The 22,754-nt window shown below is 45.4% G+C and overlaps 1 protein-coding gene across 1 annotated transcript; it reads right to left on the bottom strand.

Moving 5' to 3' along the window:
• Nucleotides 1-4,090: 4,090 nt before the first annotated feature.
• Nucleotides 4,091-22,522, bottom strand: LOC140721039 (uncharacterized). The gene is made up of 3 exons (XM_073035917.1): nt 22,253-22,522; nt 21,116-21,289; nt 4,091-10,511 (listed from the first exon to the last, which is right to left on the bottom strand). Exon 3 carries the CDS (start codon nt 10,104-10,106, stop codon nt 8,076-8,078), a length of 2,031 nt encoding a protein of 676 aa, XP_072892018.1. The 5' UTR covers nt 10,107-10,511; nt 21,116-21,289; nt 22,253-22,522; the 3' UTR covers nt 4,091-8,075.
• Between the last annotated feature and the right edge of the window lie 232 nt (nt 22,523-22,754).

The following is a 22,754-nucleotide window of genomic DNA, read 5'->3' as shown; positions in this document are numbered from 1 at the left end:
GCTGGGAATTATATTAAATATAGCTATCACAAGCATGCCCAGCTAGGGATTTGAAATAATTTCTCCCTATTGCTCCTGCAAGATGATAACGAATGCGATCAAAAGGGCAGATATATCCCAGAGGAGGAGCTTATTTATTGATCGACATGTGTGAAACTATTGAATTTCAGTTAGTTTGTGTACAAGCGACACTGGACAAGTCAGTGAAGTCCGTTTCTGTTCAACCGGCCCCGTGCTCATTCATTGATTAAACGCAGGGAACGAGCGCATCGGTTTCACCCTGGGCCTGGTGACCGAGAACAACACGACCCCACTTAGTCCGGGGCAGTACTGGCTCAATAATCATGAGAGCTCCGTTGAGTGGAATCTGTCGAGTTCACATCAGCCGACTCTCCTACAGCCGCTGGGTTCAGCGGCAGTCAATCCCGACAGCTGGTGCCTGAATGGAGTTTCGAGGGTAAGAGCCATTGAAATGACGATCCCACGGGTGGGGGTTGCAGGGCGCAAGGGAGGTATGGGAGAAGATGGTGATCTCCGTGTTTCTGGGTTGTGATGGCTAATGAGCAGAGGTGCTGCCCCTCTCGGTTACATCGCCAAGGTGAAATCGAGAGCGTGTCATCAGCAACTTAACCAGGAGCAAATGCGCAGTTCGGCTGCAAACCGTTTTAGTTCACTGAATGAGGGGTTTTCAGTCTCTTGAAATATTTTTAAAATGTTCTCGCTTGGAACATATTTGGCCAGTAATTTTACCGATCACTGTCGGAATAGTATTTTCACATTGGACTTAGCAAATACTTCTCATCGCCCTGTTTGTAACTCACACTTTGTATCTCTTTCCCTAGCGAACCTACTGACAATGGTGGTCCTCTTCCGAGGGAATTGCGGCCTTTCCAAATGTATATCCCACTACATGGTTGCCATGGCAATGGCGGATCTCCTGGTGATGATGTTCTGTGTAATCGGGTATCATATCGTCATTTACCAGTTTCCAACATCCTTCCTGTCCTACACATCCGCTTGTAAGGTCGTCCTGTACTTCAATTCAACCAGCCTGCAAACCTCGGTCTGGTGCACTGTCCTGTTCACAGGCGATCGGTTTGTAGCGATCTGTTGTCAGAAGCTGAAAGCGAAATACTGCACAGTGAGGACGGCTGTTGCCGGCATTATAACCGTGCTGGTCCTGTTGCATTTACAGAGCGTCCCGTATCTATTTCAGTATAAACCTGTGCGTGTAATTAACGGTAGGCAATGGGGCTGTCAGCCGAGCTCATGGTTCATGACGTCTCCTGTGGGAGTCACATTCTCCTTTCTGCAGAGTATTTTAATGGTTATATTACCTTTTTCTCTGATAGCCCTGTTTAACTGTCTGACAGTGAGGCGCATTTTATTAGCCAGTAAAGTGCGCCGCGGACTGCGCGGTCACAGCAGTCAAACACAGAATGATCCGGAGATGGAAAGCCGCCGGAAATCCATCATTTTACTCTTTAGTGTGTCCAGCAGTTTCATTCTGTTGTGGCTGCCGGTCACTGTGAGCTTTCTGACCACCCGACTCACAGGAACCGCGCATTACGACGGCAATTACACCGACTCTGCCTATGTCGCCACTGAAGCCGGCTACATGCTCATGTACCTGAGTTCCTGCACGAACACCTGCATTTATACAGCGACCCAGGCTCAGTTTAGAGAAGAAATGCGGCGGGTGTTAAAATCTCCTTGGACTTTGTTTTTAATATTGATTAATAAACGCAGTTAAAGCAAAGCACATGTTCCTAAAGGTCAAAAGTTCATTAACAACTAATTCTCCGCATCGGGCATCCGCCATTGGGTCGCGATGTGCATCTGGGTTTTATGTGTTTAATATTATGGGTCTCGCTATTAAATTGACTTGAAATAAAATAACACTCAACTCCATTTCCGTGCAGGAGCGCCCTTGACAGCGTGACGTCATCAACAATATCGGTATCCGATCACTCAGTTGATTTCATTCACTCGCTCCGTTTCACATCTGCTTTGACACTCAGGGCTCATCTGGCCGCAGGGTAACTCGGGTAAAGCTGGAGCAATCGCAATGACTTTTACACTGGCAGTGGAGATTCGCTGCGGTCAACGCTCTGACAGAGCCACCTTCTTGTAGATTGCAGCGGGGGATCAATATTGCATAGATTCTGCCCCAAGTCGACTATGCCGAATTATGTTAATCCCCAGAGCCATAATACATCCCGAATCCCTCGCTTCCTTCGTTAACCAAGGGCTATCCAGACACTTTTCCATTACTTTGTTATCACCTCCATCCAGCACGTCTGCTGTAGACATCACCACGCACACGGGGTGAAAAGAGAATGTCTTCAGATCTGTGTATGCATGTGCCTGTAGTTTCAGCCACTGCTGACGTAGGAAAAGACAAAGCTGTTGGCTATCTGTACAATATACACCTCCTCCTAATTGGAAAAACTTCTACAAGGAATCTTCACTTCATTTTCTATTTGGAAGAATCAAACTTCTCCTTATTGTTTATCCCCTTCCCCATAGTCCAAGAAACAATCTGGTGAATTTTGATCTACCATCGCTCAGTTCTTACAAAATCCTTCACATGGCGTGGGAATCAGAATTGCACCCGCAACACTGGGCAAAGAAAGGATGTCTTCAGATCTGTGTATGCATGGGCCTGTAGTGTTAGCTACTACTGACGTAGGAAAAGACAAAGTTGTTGGCTATCTGCACAATATACACCTCCTCATAATTGTATAAACTTCTACAAGGACCCTTCAATTTATTTTCTATATCAATCAATCAAACTTCTCCTTATAGTTTATTCCCTTCCCCACAGTCCAGAAACGATCTGGTGAATTTTGATCTACTATCGCTCAAAGCCTTGTTAGACAATGCGAGTATAAAAAGAGCCCCTTGTCCTGTCCACTTGTCCCACTGCATTCAGAGAGGTATGACCTAGCATTGCAAGGTTACAACGAAAAGCGACCCTACAAAGGTCTGTATGTCCTCCCAGAATTTTATTTCACGAAGTGCATTAAGTCACAAATTGTTTCACATACTGTTTTGCAAACAATAAAGGACCCAACAGCAAATCTACACTCGCCGCTTATTGCTGGCGGCCGGGAAGAGAGAGACACACGCACACTATCATTTGCATCCATTTACCGAGCTAATATTGTAACTAATTTGCCATCTCATCTCGGTGTCCCTGTATCTGCCATGGGAGCCTTCTTAGAAACATTACTGAAGTCCATCCAAACTCCCTCTACCTTCCTGCTTCGTTAAATTGCCGAGATTATTCCTTTAAGATCACAGTCATATTTCTGAGACATGACGTCCCCGTCACAAGACACCACTACTAATTATTCGCTTAGATGAACTACCTTCCGGGCTGTATATACATCAATTTTGTTAACCGGAATTTTCCCCCATGACATTCCCACGCCGATATAAAGAGAACTGATCTCAATATTCAAGAAATGAAGTGATAAGGGGAGCGATGTGGAATCGGTGAAGACGGGAGAAAAATACATTTATGAGCCACAAACTGTAAACGGAGTTTGGGGAATAAATTGAAGACAGATGTTTACATGACTAACGGCACAGCTTAATCGAGAACTCTGGGTTTATAATTTATGCACTTGTATGGAAATCACTCCAAAGTCCCGTCCAAATCAGTCCCATGATCCTAGAGTTCAGTGCTCTTTCAGTCATTCCCGCATGGCCCTCCCTCCACCGCGGACATCCATCCTTCAGCTGCCTGAAGTGAAAATTCCGCAGTAACACCCGTCCGCTCAGTAGCCTGCCTTTTCCTTCCATATTTGGGCATTGGCTCAGTGGAAAACTGGGCGAGATCCGCTTCCCGACAAAAACTCACCACCAAAATTCTCCAAGTCATATGATAAAGGACACGTAACTGACAGCCTTCCAGGAGAATGAACCGGGGCAAATAGAGCATAGTCTCCTGAGTAATAACTCTGGAATAGGGATCACACTGCGAAAATTCGCGGAAATCCGGATGGACATGAAATACAAGCAGAAGCTATTCCTTAATGAGACATTATCACGGCTAATATTTTCCCACGAAGTTTTTTTTTTCCTTTTTCCGCATCTAATCTCATCGATTTATATTTTTAAAAAATGAATATTATTAAGTATTTCAAAGACTGAGCCTCCGCAGAACCTCGGGAGACACCTATTTAAGGTCTGTGTCATTTAAGGTAAAATTGGATAGGTATATGGACAGGAAATGAGTGGAGGGTTATGGGCTGAGTGCGGGTAGGAGGGACTAGGTGAGATTAAGAGTTCGGCACGGACTAGGAGGGCCGAAATGGCCTGTTTCCGTGCTGTGATTGTTATATGGTTATATGGTTATTGTCTATTGTCTATTGAAATGTTGCAAACATACACTACATTTGCTGAAGGGTATTCTTCCCGTCACAGTTCCAAATCATCCCGATTCCTAACCCTTTACCTGGGGAAAATTCTCTCTGTGTCCTTTCTTTTGTATCCTGTCTTCACGTCAGTTCATTTCTGTCCCTTGTATTCACTCTGTGGTTCTCCTCAGCTCCGCCTTCTACATCCATTCCCCACCGTCATACTCCTCATTTGAAGCTATATTCTATTCTCACAGTTTTCATGCAGTATTTGTGTACAGAATTGTCAGCGAATTTTAGGAAAGATATCAACAAAATAGACAGAGTACAGAGAAGATTTACGAGAATGTTACCTGGGTTTCAGCACCTAAGTTACAGAGAAAGGTTGAACAAGTTAGTTCTTTATTCTTTGGAGCGTAGAAGGATGAGGGAGGTCTTGATAGAGGTATTTAAAATTATGAGGGGGATAGATGGAGTTGACGTGGATAGGCTTTTTCCATTGAGAGTAGGGGAGATTTAAACAAGAGGAAATGTGTTGAGAGTTAGGAGGAAAATGTTTAGGGGTATAACGAGAGGGAACATCTTTACTCAGAGAGAGGTAGCTGTGTGGAACAAGCTTCCAGTAGAAGTGGTAGAGGCAGGTTGAATATTTTCATTTTTTAAAAATAGATAGGTATATGGACAGGAAAGGAATGGAAGGTTATGGGCTGAGTGCTGGTCGGTGGGACTATGTGAGACTAGAAGGGCTGAGATGGGCTGTTTCCGTGCTGTAATTGTTTTATGGTTTTATGGTTTAAGTTGCTTGGGAGTAGGTGCAGAGGAGATGTCAGGGCTATTTTTTCTTTTACTTAGAGAGTGGAGAATGTGTGGAATGGGCTGCCAGCAACAGTGGCGGAGGTGTATACAATAGTGTATTTTAATAGATTCTTGGATCAGTACATGGAGCTTAGGAAAATAGAGGGCTCTGTGTATCCCCACTTATTTCTAAGGTAGGGGCATGTTTGGCACAACTTTGTGGGCCAAGGGCCCTGTATTGCGCTGTAGGTTTTCTATGTTTCTCTGTTAACCCTTTAGAAAAAGGGAAATGAGCCATAATGTGGAAAGAAGCCATGAATAAGTAGGTTAACTATCAATGTCATTCTTCCCCAGCCCAGAGCTTTGATGGGCAAAGAACATCACAGACAGAACTGCAGTCAAATTGACTTCTTCAGATTGCAGCAAATTCAAGGGGAACCTCTTCACCCACAGTGTGGTGACTGTTTGTAATCCATCACCAGAGGGAGAGTGGGAGATGGTCAACAGGGGAGGATTGAAAAGGACTGTTATGGAACTGAATCACTGGCAGAGTCCAGCCAGCCTGAGTTGACTCTCTACTGTACACTGTTATAACTTCACTAAGTACTGGAGCCAGAGTTAAAAATAGAACTGATTTATTTGTCTTCGATCCAGAATATTAAACCCCAATCCCAAAAAAGGTGAATATACAGCAGAAAAAAACTCCTCCCGTGCCCAGTGACCAGGGTGCAGAGCTGGTTGTGGTGAGAAGCAGCAATAATTGCAGAGTTCAGCACCAATAGTCACTGTCGAAATTGCATTCAGCAACGGTGATGGACAAATATCCAGCATGCAGCTTATTGAAACTTTCTTCCCAGTGTGAACCCGTTAGTGTGTCTCAAGGTTAGATAACTGATGATTGGGAAGTTTTTAAGGAACAACAGAACTTAACTAAAAAGACAATACGGGGAGAAAAAATGAGGTACGAACGCAAGCTAGCCAGGAATATAAAGGAAGATAGCAAAAGCATTTTTTAGGTATGTGAAGAGAAAGAAGATAGTTAAGAACAAGGATGGGCCCTTGAAGAATGAATTGGGTGAAATTGTTATGGGAAACAGAGAAATGGCAGAAGAATTTAATGAGTACTTTAGATCTATTTTCACTAAAGAAGACACAAGCAATCTCCCAGATGTATGGATGGGCCAAGGACATAGGGTAACAGAGGAAATGAAACAGATTGACATTCGGAAGGAAACGGTGATGAGAAGACTGATGGGACTGAAGGCTGACAAATCCCCAGGTCCAGATGGTCTGCACCCTAGGGTACTAAAGGAGGTGGCCCTGGAAATTGCAGATGCATTGGTAATCATTTCCCAATGTTCCTTAGATTCAGGATCAGTTCCTGAGGATTGGAGAATGGCTAATGTTATCCCACTTTTTAAGAAAGGAGGGGGGGAGAAAACAGAGAACTATCGACCAGTCAGCTTGACATCGGTTGTGGGAAAGATGCTAGAGTCCATTATTAAGGATGAAATAGTGTCATATCTAGATAGCAGTGATAGGATTGGGCCAAGCCAGCGTGGATTTACCAAGGGTAAATCATGCTTGACTAACCTGTTGGAGTTTTTTAGGATGTAACCAGGAAGTTAGACGGGGGAGATCCAGTGGATGTAGTGTACCTCGATTTTCAGAAGGCATTTGATAAGGTCCCACATAGAAGATTGGTGGGTAAAATCAAAGCTCAGGGCATCCGGGGGAAGGCATTGACATGGATAGAAAACTGGTTGGCAGATAGAAAGCAAAGGGTAGCGGTGAATGGGTGTTTCTCGGAATGGCAGGTGGTGACTAGTGGGGTGCCACAGGGCTCGGTATTGGGACCACAGCTGTTTACCATTTATGTTAACGATTTGGATGAAGGCATAGAAAATAACATCAGCAAATTTGCTGATGATACTGAGCTGGGTGGCAGTGTGACATGTGATGAGGATGTTAGGAGAATTCAGGGTGACTTGGATAGGCTGGGTGAGTGGGCAGATACTTGGCAGATGGCGTTTAATGTGAATAAGTGTGAGGTTCTCCACTTTGGGAGTAAGAACAGGAATGCAGATTATTATCTGAATGGTGTAGAGTTGGGTAAGGGAGAAATACAAAGAGATCTAGGAGTCCTTGTTCATCAGTCACTGAAGGTGAATGAGCAAGTGCAGCAGGCAGTGAAGAAGGCTAATGGAATGTTGGCCTTTATTACAAAGGGAATTGAGTACAAGAGCAAGGAAATCCTCTTGCATTTGTACAGAGCCCTGGTGAGTCCACACCTGGAGTATTGTGTACAGTTTTGGTCTCCAGGGTTAAGGAAGGACATCCTGGCTGTAGAGGAAGTGCAGCGTAGATCACGAGGTTAATTCCTGGGATGTCTGGACTGTCTTATGCAGAGAGGTTAGAGAGACTGGGCTTGTACACGCTGGAATTAAGGAGATTGACAGGGGGTCTGATTGAAACATATAAGATTATTAAGGGATTGGACAAGATAAGAGGCAAGAAATATGTTCCAGATGCTGGGAGAGTCCAGTACCAGAGGGCATGGTTTGAGAATAAGGGGTAGGTCGTTTAGGACAGAGTTAAGGAAAAACGTCTTCTCCCAGAGAGTTGTGGGGGTCTGGAATGCACTGCCTCGGAAGGTAGTGGAGGCCAGTTCCCTGGATGCTTTCAAGAAGGAGCTAGATAGGTATCTTATGGATAGGGGAATCAAGGGATATGGGGACAAGGCAGGAACCGGGTATTGATAGGAATTGATCAGCCATGATCTCAAAACAGCGGTGCAGGCTCGAAGGGCCAAATGGTCTACTTCTGCACCTATTGTCTATTGTCTATTGTCTATAACTGAGTGAATCCCTTCCCACATTCACAGCAGGTGAACAGTCTCTCCCCAGTGTGAACTCAAGGATGCACATTTGATGGAGATGGCTGAGAGAAAATCTTCCCAATGTCTGAGCAGGTAAATGGCCTCTGCCCAGTGTGAACTTGCTGATGTACCTTCAGCTGAGATGACCAAGTGAATCCCTTCCCGCAGTCCGAGCAGATGTACGGCTTCTCCCCAGTGTGAACTCTCTGATGTACCTTCAGGTTAAATGAGCAAGTGAATCCCTTCCCACAGTCCGAGCAGGTGAATGGCTTCTCCCCAGTGTGAACTGATTTATGTACCAGCAGTTTTGATGACTGAGTGAATCCCTTCCCACAGTATGAGCAGGTGAACGGCTTCTCCTCAGTGTGAATTTGTTGGTGTCTCTGTAGGTGGGATGACCGAGTGAATCTCTTCCCACAGTCTGAGCACAGGAAGGGCCTCTCTCCAGTATGAATTCGCTGGTGTGCCAGTAGGTCGTGTGACTTAGTGAATCTCTTCTCACAGACTGAGCAGGAGAATGGCCTCTCCCCAGTGTGAACTCGCTTATGTACCCGTAGGTCAGATAACTGAGTGAATCCCTTCCCACAGTCTGAGCAGGTGAACGGCTTCTCCCCAGTGTGAAATCGCTGGTGTCTCTGTAGGTCAGATGACTGAGTGAATCCCTTCCCACAGTCTGAGCAGGTGAACGTCTTCTCCCCAGTGTGAACTCGCTGGTGTCTCTGTAGGTGGGATGACTGAGTGAATCTCTTCCCACAGTCTGGGCACAGGAAAGGCCTCTCTCCAGTGTGAATTCGCTGGTGTGCCAGTAGGTCGGGTGACTCAGTGAATCCCTTCCCACAGACTGAGCAGGTGAATGGCCTCTCTCCAGTGTGAATTCGCTGGTGTCTCTGTAGGGGGAATAACTGTGTGAATCCCTTTCCGCATTCCAAGCAGGTGAACGGCCTCTCTCCAGTGTGAACTCGCTGATGTACCTTCAGTTGTGATGAGCAAGTGAATCCCTTTCCGCAGTCTGAGCAGCTGAACGGCCTTTCTCCGGTGTGAACTCGCTGATGTACCTTCAGCTTAGATGAGCAAGTAAATCCCTTCCCACAGACTAAACAGCTGAATGGCCTCTCCCCAGTGTGAACTCTCTGATGTACCAGTAGTTCTGAGGACCAAGTGAATCCTTTCCCGCAGTCTGAGCAGGTGAATGGCCTCTCCCCAGTGTGAACTCGCTGGTGACTCAGTAGGTCGGATGACTTATTGAATCCCTTCCCGCAGTCTGAGCAGGTGAATGGCCTCTCCCCAGTGTGAATTCGCTTGTGTATCAGTAGGTCGGATGACCGAGTGAATCGCTTCCCGCATTCTGAACAAGTGAATGGCTTCTCCCCAGTGTGAACTCGGTTATGTACCCGTAGATCAGATGACCGACTGAATGTCTTCCCACAGTCTGAGCAGGTAAACGGTTTCTCCCCGGTGTGAACTCGCTGGTGTCTCTGTAGGTCGGATGACTTAGTGAATCCCTTCCCACAGTCTGAGCAGGTGAACGGCCTCTCTCCAGTGTGAATTCGCTGGTGTGCCAGTAGGACAGGTGACTCAGTGAATCCTTTCCCGCAGTCTGAGCAGGTGAATGGCCTCTCTCCAGTGTGAACTCGCTGGTGTCTCTGTAGGTGGAATAGCCGTGTGAATCCCTTTCCACAGTCTGAGCAGGTGAATGACCTCTCTCCGGTGTGAACTCTCTGATGTACTTTCAGTTTAGATGAGAAAGTGAATCCCTTCCCGCAGTCTGAGCAGGTGAACGGCTTCTCCCCAGTGTGAACTCGCTGGTGACTCAGTAGGTGGGATGAGTTGGTGAATCTCTTCTCACAGACAGGGCAGGTGAACAGCCTCTCCCTAGTGTGAACTTGCTGGTGTCTCTGTAGGTGGGATGACTTAGTGAATCTCTTCCCACAGTCTGAGCAGGTGAATGGCCTCTCCCTGGTGTGAACTCGCTGATGTAGCTTCAGTTTGGATGAGCAAATGAATCCCTTCCCACAGTCTGAGCAGGTGAACAGCCGCTCCCCAGTGTGAACTCGCTGGTGTGCCATTAGGTCAGATGACCGAGTGATTCATTCCCCACAAATTCAGCAGATGACCAGCCTCTGCCCAGTGTGAACTGACTGGTGCATCTACAGTTAGGAAGACTGACTGAATCCCTTCTCACTCTGAGAACAGGTGAATGGCCTTGCCAAGTGTGAACTTGCTGATGTACCTTCAGTTGAGATGATGGAGTGAATCCATTCCAATAGTCTGGGCAGGTGAATGGCCTCCCCCATGAGTAAAATGATGGGTGTGCTGGTCGATCAGATGATCAAGTGAATCCCTCCCCACAGTCTGAGTAGGAAGAATGATTGAGTGAATCCCTTGCTCCAATTCTTAAATATCTGGACAGACAGAAAAACTGGTGTGTTGTGTCCGTGATTCCTGAAGAGAAATCCCTTGTCGTTTTTAACCTGTAAAAAGATTTACAACATCCATCAATGGGTGAAGGACAATATTTCAGATGAGATCACTTTGATCACCAAGGTGTGATCTGACATCACACTGTTACAGTGAGAGTCAACCTAAGTTGCAGAGAGAAATCATCTTCGAACTGGGCACAGGGCTGGTATCTGGAATGGAAGGGTACCTTGTATCTCTAATTTCTGTCACCAGCCCTGGATCATTTCCTAGTAGCTTGCTGCACACTTCTACTTTGGGAATTCTACTGATTGAGAGCACATTTGAAAAACTCTACCCCATCTTGTACTTTTACAGTATGGAAGTCCCAGTCAATGTAAGTAAAGTTAAAATCACTTCCTATATCAATCTTTGTTTCTCGGCATAGTCTGTGATCTCTCTGTAAATTTGTTCCTCTCAATCCCTCAGACTGATGGGTGCAACCAACTCCCAGTAATGGTAACAATGTCATAATTCAATGCAGTGAGCTCATCTGACTTTCCTACGGTGCTTCTTGCATTAGATATATGCAGGTCAGCACATTCGCCGCACCATGCACAACCTTTTGTTTGCTGACTTTGTCTGAAGTCTGAACAACATCTGATTGGTGTGAAGAAAACAACCACTTCCGCAATGTCACAGAAACAAAGGAGCTGATTGTGGATTACAGAAGGAATAGAGACAGGCTAACCCCTATTAACATCAATGGATCTGGAGTTGAGAAGATAAACAGCTTTAAGTTCCTCGGCATACACATCATTGTGGACTCACATGGTCTGTACTTACTGGCTGTGTGGTGAAAAGAGCAGAGTAGAACCTCTTTCACCTCAGATGGTTGAAGAAGTTTGGGATGGGGCCCCAAATCCTAAGAACTTTCTACAGGAACACAACTGAGAGCATCCTGACTGGGTACATCACTGCCTGTCATGGGAAGTGTATTTCCCTCAATCGCAGGACTCAGCAGAGAGTGGCTCGGACAGCCCAGCACATCTGTAGATGTCCGCTATTCAGGACATTTACAAAGACAGGTGCGTAAAAATGCCCGTATGATATTGGGGACTCAATTCACCACAACAACAAACTTTTCCAGCCGCTATCATCCAGGAGACGGTACCACAGCATAAAAGCCAGGATCAACAGACTCTGGGACAGATCCTTCCACCAGGCCAACAGACTGATTAATTCTTGCTGATACAATTGTATTTCTATGTTATATTGACCGTCCTATGTAAAAACTATTTATTATAAATTACTATGTTACACATTGCACATTTAGATGGAGAAGTAATGTAAAGATCTCCACTCCTCATGTATATGAAGGATATAAGTCAATTCAATTCACCCTCTCCACTATCCGTTCTGGCATTCTGACTCCAATCTCTCCTGCAACTTTAGTTTAACCACACACCTTGGCACACTAGCACAAGCAAGCTTTACCAGGAGGATATTAGACCTCTGCTGGTATTCATTCCCGAACTAACAAATCCCCTATCAGCCCTTTGACATTCCTCTGCTAGGTAATCCCCCCCAACAGTGTCAAATGTGGTCTAACTCTTGATGCAGTGGATGGCCACAAGTGTACTCGGTGGTGGCTATTTTACCTCATTCCCCTTCCTGACTCTCACCCAGCTTCCTCTGTCCTGTACCGTGGGTGTAACTCACCTCTCTTCATGACATATCCATCCTTCCCTCTGACTCCTGAATGATCCCGAGTTCATCCATTTCCAGCTCCAAATCCCTAATGTGCAGGGTTATATGGAGTCAGGTATGTGACAGTATCAGGGGCACTGAAAGTCTGCCTGCATTCCCACCAATGTCCACTCTAATTTGTAATGACCAGCCAGTGCAAAAATCTCGTGCTGTGCAGTTTTTACCCAGTGACAACAACATGTGTGAACTGAATTTTATTTAGAAAGGTATTCATTTCAACAGTGAGCAAATCAGTCAATAAGAACTTTGATCTCCTCTGCGTTTGATCAAGTTCATCTACACTCTCACACAACCTATGTAGCAGGCCTAGAGCCGGAAATGGAGGATTTTCCCACCAGCACTTTTGCACACAACCTATATGTGATTTTCTTGCTAAATGATGCTTTAAGAAGTCAAATTTCCAAATATAACTCCTCTTCTTCCCACTTGTAAATTCTCCAGCAACTTTTGCATCACCACAATACACACAGGTGTTACGAGTGTACTATTACTGTTGCTATGCTGCTCATGGGAGAGAGAGACGAAACACAGGCACGACCATTTGCTACAGATAAGATGGGAGAGAGAGAGACTGTTGATTTATTGTATTTTGACTCTTCCTGGATTATTTACTTTCACTACAAGGACTTTACTTTGCTCGTTAACATTTCTCAGGAGACTGCAGGAGTGGCCTGATTTGATTGACACCATCATTCAGAGTTGATGGATAGCTGAGACCCCGTTAGTAGGGATAAAAGACAGGTCTGGAGAGACACCCTTCAGACACACCAGTGGACATTGACTGAGGGCTGTGAACCCACAAGGAAGGTGGGGGTTTTGGAGACCGAAGCAGGAGATCGGTCAATAAAACTCCCAGGGTAACAGCAGGGCTGGTGGGTACTTGTGTGTGTGTCCACTCATGCCAGAGTGACGAGACCACCACAGAAGAACGGTCTAGCTGAAGGACGGAGGGGTCAATAGCCGAATGACCACAATGGTGCAACGGAATCAAAAGGCAACAGGAAGGTTTGCTGACTGCAGCTGCTCAATCTCTCACTCTCTCTCTCTCCAACGATTACCACACAACAACTATACCTACCTCAGCACGCATAAACTAAACTGAACTTTATACTTTTCTATGACAATTCATTTACCCCTAGACATCGATAGAGCTTGTTTATTATTGCTAATTATTATTCCCACACTTTTAGTTTTATTATTGCTAACCTGTGTTATATGTATATTTGCATTATTGGTATTGTTTTGCTTATTTTACTAATAAACACTTTTGAAAAGTCTAGTACCACCAGACTCCAACAGATTCTTCTCTCTCTGCTGGTCTGACACCCAGTTACGGGGTACGTAACAAGTTGGAGCCTCGTCTTGGGATTTGATTACCACATTGGGGGGCCAGTGAATTAGAATAAAAGTCCCTTATCTGATCTGGTTGTGCGGACAACCAGACCGGAAACCAGCAGAGAAGGAAATTGACAAATGTTTAAAAGAACCAACAACGGGGGCATTAGAGGATGCCAGAAAGTTGGAATTGGTGAGTGTTGCGAGACGATTGAATCTCTCGGCAGTGAAACCAGTGATGAGAGAGTTAGAAATGCAGACAGCAATAGCTGAGTATTATGTATCCCAAGATGTGTTTCCGTCGGGGGCATTGGACCTGTTCCCTGTGAGGAAACCAGTCGAGCGTGAGTTTCAGTTACAGATAGAAAGATTAAGGTTGGCTGCGGAGAAGGAGAAAAGGGAGCATGAGTTCCAGATAAAGGAAGAGAGAAGAAGCTGATAAGCAGAGGGAGGAAAGGGAGAAAGAGAGGCAGCATGAGCTGAAAATGGAGATGTTAAAGGCATCGCAGGGAAGAGACCAGACAGCAGACCCAAATGAGGGGTTCAAGATTGGTCAGGAGATCCAGTTGGTACCTCCATTAGAGGAGATGGATGTCGATAAGTTCCTCCATTTTGAGAAAGTGGCTGTGAATTAGAACTGGCCTAAGGGGAAATGTGCTGTTTTGTTACAGAGCGTACTGAGGGGGAAGGCTCAGCAAGTGTATTCGGCATTGTCTATGGATGAGTCTAAGGATTAGGAGGAAGTAAAAAGGGCTATACTGAGGAGTTACGAGTTGGTGCCAGAGGCATACCGGCAGAAGTTCTGGAACTTGAGAAAGCGTGGAACCACACGTATTTAGAGTTTTCCCGTGAGATGCAAATGTATTGTGAGCGTTGGTGTGCCTCAAAAAGGGTCGTTGGAGATTATGATAAATTGTTACAGTTAATGCTGATTGAGCAGTTCAAAGGTTGTATCCCTGAAAGTATGAAGATGTACTTGGATGAGAAGGAGACAGTGATTTTGTCTGCGACTGCCAAGTTAGCAGACAAGTATGCCTTAACCCACAAGACAACGTTTTCCTGAAATAAGAGCTACCAGACAGGCAATAGGGATGGTAGAGAAGGCCCACCGGCTAAGGTAGAGAATAAGCCGGGAGCTAGTGGAAAAGGTAAGGAGGAGGAAAAGCAGGCTGGCAGGAAGGCTCCTAGCTTTACGTGTTACAATTATGGGAAAGCTGGTCATATAGCATCTAAGTGCTTTGCTCCGAAGAAGGAGACAGGAAAAGGGAAAACAGCAATCCCTACAGGTTGCATTGAGCCGGTCAATAGATCGATGAGGAAGTTAGATACAGCGCAAGAGGGGTGTGAGAAGTTTATCTTGGAAGGGATGGTGTCTGTGAAGGAGGGTGAAACCCCAGTTCCAGTGCAGATCTGGAGAGGTACTGGGGCTGGTCAGTCATTGATTCTAAAGAAGGTGTTAGATTTTGGTCCTGACACCGAGACTGGGGAGGTTGTGTTAAGAGGTATCGGAAAAGGGACTGAGGCTGTACCTTTGCACAGGATATTTCTGAAATGTGACCTGGTATCTGGACCAGTCGAAATAGGGGTGCAGTGAAAACTACCGATGGATGGCGTGGACTTTCTACTTGGTAACGATCTGGCAGGTGGTGACGTGTATTCAGCAGTGAAATTAACAAGCAAGCCTGTAAGTGCTGAGGATCTGCCCCTAGATTCTAAGGCTTATCCCGCATGCACAGTCACTCGCAGTATGTCTAGAAAGGCGGCTGAGAAAGGAGCCAGTTTAAATGAGTCCAGTGTTGATTTAGCAGAGACATTTTTACCAACCCTGTACCAAGAGGGGTTAGAGGATGTGGAGTTAAGGAAAGTAAAACGGAGGATAGTGGAGTTAAGGAAAGTAAGGTAGACGAAGCAGATTTAGTGTTGTCAAGGAACAAAATTTTGACCTTTGCCCATAAGATACACCTAGGGGGACATTTTGGAGTGAGGAAGGAGGTTAAGGAGGCACAGAGTAAAGATAAGAAACAGATGGGGCAGGTAGAAGGTCCAGGGATGATCTGTCTGGCTTGACAGAGCTGTTTTCAGTTGAACAAGTTAAGTGTGTTCCCGATGACGTCAGAGAAGTCCTAGATGAAAGGGATGCCGCTACCTTGAGGGAGTCTGCTGGGTTAGCAGACAAAGTTGTTTTAACCCGCAAGGTTGTGTTTACTCCAGATGGGAGTGCCCAGAGAGTACCTGGGAAGATCAGGGGAACTTAGAATTTGAAAAAGGGACTGGTATTGAAAGCCCAGAAGAGGCAGATGTCCCATTTGCTTGTGTTCAGGTTGTGAAGGATGTGGAGTCACAGGGTACTGAACGCTGTGTGGAAGCTCAGAAAAAGTCTGAGGTATCTGATTTAGTTGAAAAGGAATGCAGTTCTTTTGGGTCAGATGGACTTGGTTCAGTGGAGAAAGGGGTAACCTTGGCACTGGTAGAAAGTGAGAATTCTCAGTCTCTTGTGTTAGAAGGTGTGTAAAAAATTAGCGATGAGATGGAAGCTGGTGAGATGAATATTATTGAAGGAAAAAGGAAAAGTATTGTTCCTAAACTTTTGAAAAAAGTAAATTTAAAATCGGGTTTGGTTCCAGAAGTTTTGACAAAAGGGATGGGACCGTTAACTAAACATTGGCTTGTTAACAAGGTGCCTGCGAATCAATTACAGTTTGTTTTGAAATTTAAGGATAAACAACTCGATGTTGTTCAAGGATGTGATTTGGTGAGGCAGAACTTGAAGTGTTGTTTTGATCAAGAGGGATCACCTGCAGAAGTTAAATTGGAAACAAATAGAATTAAAGATCCTGAAAATAAAATTAATGACCTGCTTAAAATTAGTGAATTGTGTGGAAGTTCAGAAAATGGGTTTAGTTTGGAAAACATTGGTAATAAGGCAGCTCCTGTGAAAGGAGTCTGTGAAGGCCTATTCCAAGCTGGTGAGCAAGCTAACCACGTGAGGGTTAAGTGGAAAATGGACAAAGGTTGACTAAATGCCACTTTGAATAACAGGATCTGGTTTTGAGGGAATTTGACTTTTTTTGACAAAGCATGTGAAAGATAAAAACACCATGGAAGATTGACTGTTTGAATGTTAAGTTTAAAAGTAAAATAGAGATTAGTATTCACAGAAACTTCTGTAATGTATTACATTATAATCACACATGTATTGGTTCACATTTTATAATATACACCTAAGCTAAGATCACAATCCCTTGGTACTTTTGGCTAACATGAAAAACAAATATAGGTGGTTATAAGTTGGAGTCTGTTGTTACAGGAATTCGATACTAAACTACAACATGTAAAGGGGAGTGACAATGTAATTGCTGATTGTATATCCAGATGTTAATTCGAACGTGTATCTATATTATTTTTGTAGTTAAGACAACTTCTGTATTTTGTTAAACTCTGTAATTCTGTAATATGTTTTATTAGTTAACTTTCACCTTGGTGAAAATTCCTGGAAGGATGGGGGCGTTATGAGTGATGAACAGACCTAATGCACAATGGGGTGCAGAGTTAACCACCCCCCCCCCCCCCTCCGAGAACCATGGACTATTACTGTTGCTATGCGGCTCATGGTAGAGAGAGACAAAACACAGGCACGGACATTTGCTACAGATAAGATGGGAAGAGACAGACTGTTGATTTATTGTATTTTGACTCTTCCTGGATTATTTACTTTCACTACAAGGACTTTACTTTGCTCATTAACATTCCTCAGAAGACTGCAGGAGTGGCCTGATTTGATGGACACAGTCATTCAGAGTTGATGGATAGCTGAGACCCCGTTAGTAGGGATAAAAGACAGGTCTGGAGAGACACCCTTCTGACACACGAGTGGACACTGACTGAGGGTTGTGAACCCACAAGGAAGATGGGGGTTTTGGAGACCGAATCAGGAGATCGGTCAATAAAACTCCCAGTGTGACAGCAGGGCTGGTGGGGTTTAGTGTGTGTGTCCACTCATGCCAGAGTGACAAGTCCACCACAGAAGAACGGTCTAGCTGAAGGACGGTGGGGTCAATAGCCGAATGACCACAATGGTGCAACGGAATCAAAAAGCAACAGGAAGGTTTGCTGACTGCAGCTGCTCAATCTCTCACTCTCTCTCTCCCTCCAACGATTACCACACAACAACTATACCTACCTCAGCACGCATGAACTGAACTGAACTTTATACTTTTCTATGACAATTCAGTTACCCCTAGACATTGATAGAGCTTGTTTATTATTGCTAATTATTATTCCCACACTTTTAGTTTTATTATTGCTAACCTGTGTTATATGTAAATTTGCATTATTGGTATTGTTTTGCTTATTTTACGAATAAACACTTTTGAAAATAGTACCACCAGACTCCAACAGATTCTTCTCTCTCTGCTGTTCTGACACCTAGTTACGGGGTACGTAACACAGGTAACACAATTTCTGTATTGGACATAAATATTTCCCCTGAACCTTCCACCTGACGGTGGTGAACTCAGTGATGGCAATGCCAATGTATATAAAGGGAAGGGCAGTAGTCTATCTCATTGGAGTCCGGCACATTTGTGATGTGAAAGCTACTTGTTGCTCAGGGCAAAAGTTTTGATATCATTATGTACCCAGAGAGAATGGGTTCAAACATGTTCTCACAGGTAGAAAGTTCAGAACATGAGGAGGTTGAACAAGCAACACACTCAAAATGCTGGAAGAATTCTGCAGGCCAGCGAGCATCTATGGAAAAGTCCACTAATGTTGAATTCCTCCAGAATTTTGTGTGATTGCTTAGATTTCCAGCTTCTGCAGATTTTCTCTTGTTTGTGATTGGTGGATGAACAAAGGTGATTTTCTCAACTGGTGATGTAAAAGATTTTGTCCTCTTTCTCCGAGTTCCCAATCCTTGCAATCAGATAGCTGGAGCTCAACTCTGTCTGAGAGATCCATCGGTCCCCATTCCCTCATTAGCCAGAAGCTCTCCGGGGCCCACCCTTTTTGACAGGTAACGGGTGACAGGTGTGTGACAGGTAACATTGTGGGATCTACATGGAAGAGACCGTTTTCACCTGTACTGGATGTGGACTAATATCCTAATAACAGCCTCATGTTTCTTCCAACAGTCTGCGACTTCTGTGTCAATTTGTTCCTCTGGATCCCTCTGAGTGTTCGGTGTCTGTTCTATAGTCCCACAAACATGGTTATACCTTCCATATTTCTCCATTCTACCCATAATGTCTCCCTTGATGATTCCTCCAGTTTGTCCTCACTGAGCACTGTAGTGGCTGAATACTAACACCACATATTTTCCTTTAATCTCTGCCATTTTGTCACCTCTAAAGCAACGGAAACCCGATTGTGGAGGTGAGGGTGGTGTTCAAGCGAGACGCATACGGTATATAAAGTGTTGTGCACTGGACTCATTCCCCACCCTCTCCACACACACACACACACACACACACACACACACACACACACACACACACACACACACACACACACACACACACACACACACACACACACACACACACACACACACACACACACACACACACCTCTTTAACACCACTGAGGCCAGACATATATCGCGAGTCATTTTGTCGAGGATTTTGGTTCCATCTACAACAGGGAGACTCTCTCCTTGGCCAACCTTTTTAATTTTATTTCTGATTTCCAATCAGACATGCTGGTCCACGGTCATTTGTACTACCAACATCAGGCTGAAGAAGCAACACCTCACATCCCGTGTGGGTGGCTCCAACCTGACGGCATTTGCATCGATTTCTCCAGCCTCTAGTAGTTTCCCACTTCTCTCCTTTTACTGTTTCCCCTCGGGAAGGGAAATGAGTGAAGAAGAGTAATGCATGAGGTGAGTGGTAAATTTAGAGGGTGAGAGAGAGGGGAAGACCGTGTGGGATATGGGAGCCAGAAGGGAGAGTGTTTGGGAGAGTGAGGAGAAGAGGGAGGGACATAGGGAGAGAGTTGGAATTGGAGAATGGAGGAGGTTACAGAGAGGCAGAGGTAAGTCAGTGAGAGAGAAGAGTTAGAGGGAGGAGAGAGGGTGTGCGAGGCAGGGGGAGATGGAGAGGGTAAGACAGAGGGTGACTGAGATTGAGGGTGAGGTAGTGGATGATGGGGGTAGGGACAGGGATTGTGGGATGGGAGAGAGAATGGAAGAGTAAGAGAAACAGAGAGGACTGAAGGGGAGAGAGTGTGAGAGAAATGAAGAGAGAGGCATGAGAGAGTAAGGAGATGAAGAAACAGGAGAGAGGAGTACGATTTGTTGATACAGGGGTGAAAGAGAAGGGGGGAGCGAGGAAAGGGGTGAAAGAGAGTACGACACTGGTCGAGTAAGGGTGTAACGGAAAGGGATAGAGTAGAGGAAAGGGGAGGAAGTAAGATGGTGAGGAAGCAAGGGTGATTGACAGGGGCAATGATAAGGAAGGGGTGAGGGAGAGGCGAGACGGTGAGGGAGAGAGGGAGCAAGAAGGGAGGGCTGGAGTAGAGGGCCTATGATGAAGAGGGACTGTGAGGAGTGAGTGGTGAGGAAGATGGAGGAAGTAACTGGGGTGAGGGAGAAAGGCAGGGAGATGGTGTGTTTGATTTGAATTGTGAGACTAACTATTTATTCAGTCCACAGTTGCATTGTTGTTAATCATGTATGTTCACAAGTCACCGAACAAATCCACCGTGGAATTACAGTTCCACGCTGGGAGTTTTACGGCAGACAGGGACCTACTGCAAATCGCCGTACAATGTCAACCCCAGCTGATGCTGGTGTTTCTCCTGTTTAGGTGGCGGTGGGGAAGGGGTTGATCTCAGGTTTGTGTAAATCGGGGGCCGGTTGCAGTGGGAAAGGGTCGGGACTGGACCAGACAGCTGGAGGCTCCGGGATCTCCAGTCTTGCATACCTGGTTTTAGGTTTGGGCCTGAGTTGGGATTGCGAGATCAGACTGTTGTGGTTCCCCAAGCTGGGAGGCTGGATGTGAGTAAAGGGGACCTGTCTATGTGTTGGTGTGGGGTGAATGGTAAGAAATGTGTGGTAATGTAAATTACCCAGGCAGGCGGTAAATTAAGTTTGTCAACGAGGGAGGATCAGGTCCACTGGATCAGACAGATCAGCTTGCGTGTCCTTTCAGGAGGCAACAATTCTCTCTTCATCTTAATTACTGTCTAATCTTCCTGTTAACATTGAGTTTGTTACAGAGCCTCAGAGTCTGCAAGCAGATGATTGGGAGGAAGCAGAGGGTAATGGTGAGAGCCTGTTTCTTGGACGAGTCTTGTGCTTAGTGACGTTCCCTGGGGCTATGCCCATTGCTACTTGTCATCTATGTCAGTAATATGGTTGAGTAAGTATAGGATACGGGGAGAGAGTTTGCAGCATTCAAACAATTACTTTTTTTGAAAGATACTCAGTATAAACACCGCGCTCTCTTTCCCTCTTCCCACTCAGAAGTGACCAAAAGCTACTTCAGTAGATGCAAGATCTGGAACTGAGCCAACACTGTGAGGGAAAGGGAGCGGTTTTAAAGGGCTGGGCTGCCCTTTAACTGAGACTCACCAAACTTTTTCCTGACTGAATCACTGGAATCTCCAAGTCAAGTGGGTTCTCTCCAGTTGATGCTCTCAATCCTCGGGCCGGTTCACGTGTTGCTGTTCCCTGGTCTTCAGTCGTGGTTTGCTTCCAGTTGGGGTTTTTCTTCTAATGAATCTCTCACCGCAAGTCCAACTTTAACTTGAAAGATAATGAAGCATATTAACAATAAAAGGTAACCAAACATTTCTGCTTAATGTTACTAAGAACAAAGCTCACTGAAATTTAAAGATTGAAAGCAAATATAATGATCTCAGTGAACAATCTTTTATTGTCCCTCACACGTCACAAAATGATATGGGATAAGAAGGAGCCACGATTCAGTCATGGTAAAACATAAGACACCGGAACAGAATTAGGTGATTCGATCCATCTGGTCTGCCCCACCATTCATCCATGGCTGATTTTTATCGCAACATCATATTCCTGTCTTCCTCTTGTAACCCCGAAACTACCTAACAATCATGAATTTATTAATCTGTCATAAATATACCCAAATGGCAGCCTCAACCAACCTCTGCAGCAACAAATTCCACAGATCAGACATCTTTTGGCCAAAAAGTTTTTCTCATCTCAGTTTTAAAGGGAAGCATTTTTATTCTGAGACTGTGCTGTCAGATCACAGACTCTCTGTCTAATGGAAACATCCTCTCCATGTCCACTGTATCCAGGCTTTTTAGCATTCGGTAGGTTTACTTAACCACCCCCTCCCCTTTCACCCGCGTCTGAACTCCATTGAGCACAGGTCCAGAACCATCAAATGCTCCTCAAACATAAAGCCGATCATTCCTGAGATTATTCTTGTAAAGCTTGTTAGCAACACACCACGTGATCGTGTGTCACAAAGCGGGGGGCGGGGCAGATCTGCGGCGCACAGCCTCACGTGACCTGTTGGCGGGACTCCCATTTCAGTTCTGCGGAAATAGACAGCCTGGGCTCCTGGTTTGGATCGTTCAATGCAGATTCAGTGAAGTCGACACATTTCTGACGAGCCCAGATGAGTAACTGAGTAATTAATTGAGTACTAAATGAGTAATTGGCTCTCAGTTTGGGGCTGACGGCCAACATCGGATGTCCCCGCTCGGGATCGCTCTCAATACTCACCGATGGGAAAGGGATATCTTCGGCCCGCAGACGGTGATCTCGACCCCCTTCTCCCCGATCCAGGAGGCGAATATCCTTTACCGACCCTGCAGTCAATCCACTTCTCCGCTGATCGAAAGGGAAAACACTGCCCACACGGAGACAGTGAGCATGCGGGTATAGATTGTTACATCATCCGGAGGGCGGGACCTCGGGAACAGATGCGCAGATGCTGCCCATCTGTGGTTAAATGGGAGGGGCAAATGGGATCACGTGACTAGTGGGTTCTCCCACCCCGGGCAGTGCCTCCAGCTACCCACTACTCTGTTTCTCACCTTTAATGTATGAGACATTTTAACCCCCAGGAGAAATATATCGTCTGTCCACTCTATCTATTCCTCTCGTAATCTTGAAACCTCCATCCAGTCTCACCCCAGCCTGCGCCGCTCTGGAGAAAACAACACAAGTTTGTCCAACCTCTCGTTATAGCTCATGTCCTCTAATCCAGGCAGTATCCTGGTAA

The sequence above is a fragment of the Hemitrygon akajei genome, unplaced genomic scaffold (genome assembly GCF_048418815.1).
Source record: "Hemitrygon akajei unplaced genomic scaffold, sHemAka1.3 Scf000049, whole genome shotgun sequence".
Classification (NCBI taxonomy): Eukaryota; Metazoa; Chordata; class Chondrichthyes; order Myliobatiformes; family Dasyatidae; genus Hemitrygon; species Hemitrygon akajei.
Note: the sequence above shows the minus strand (reverse complement) of the source record. Positions and strands in the feature narration are given on the sequence as shown.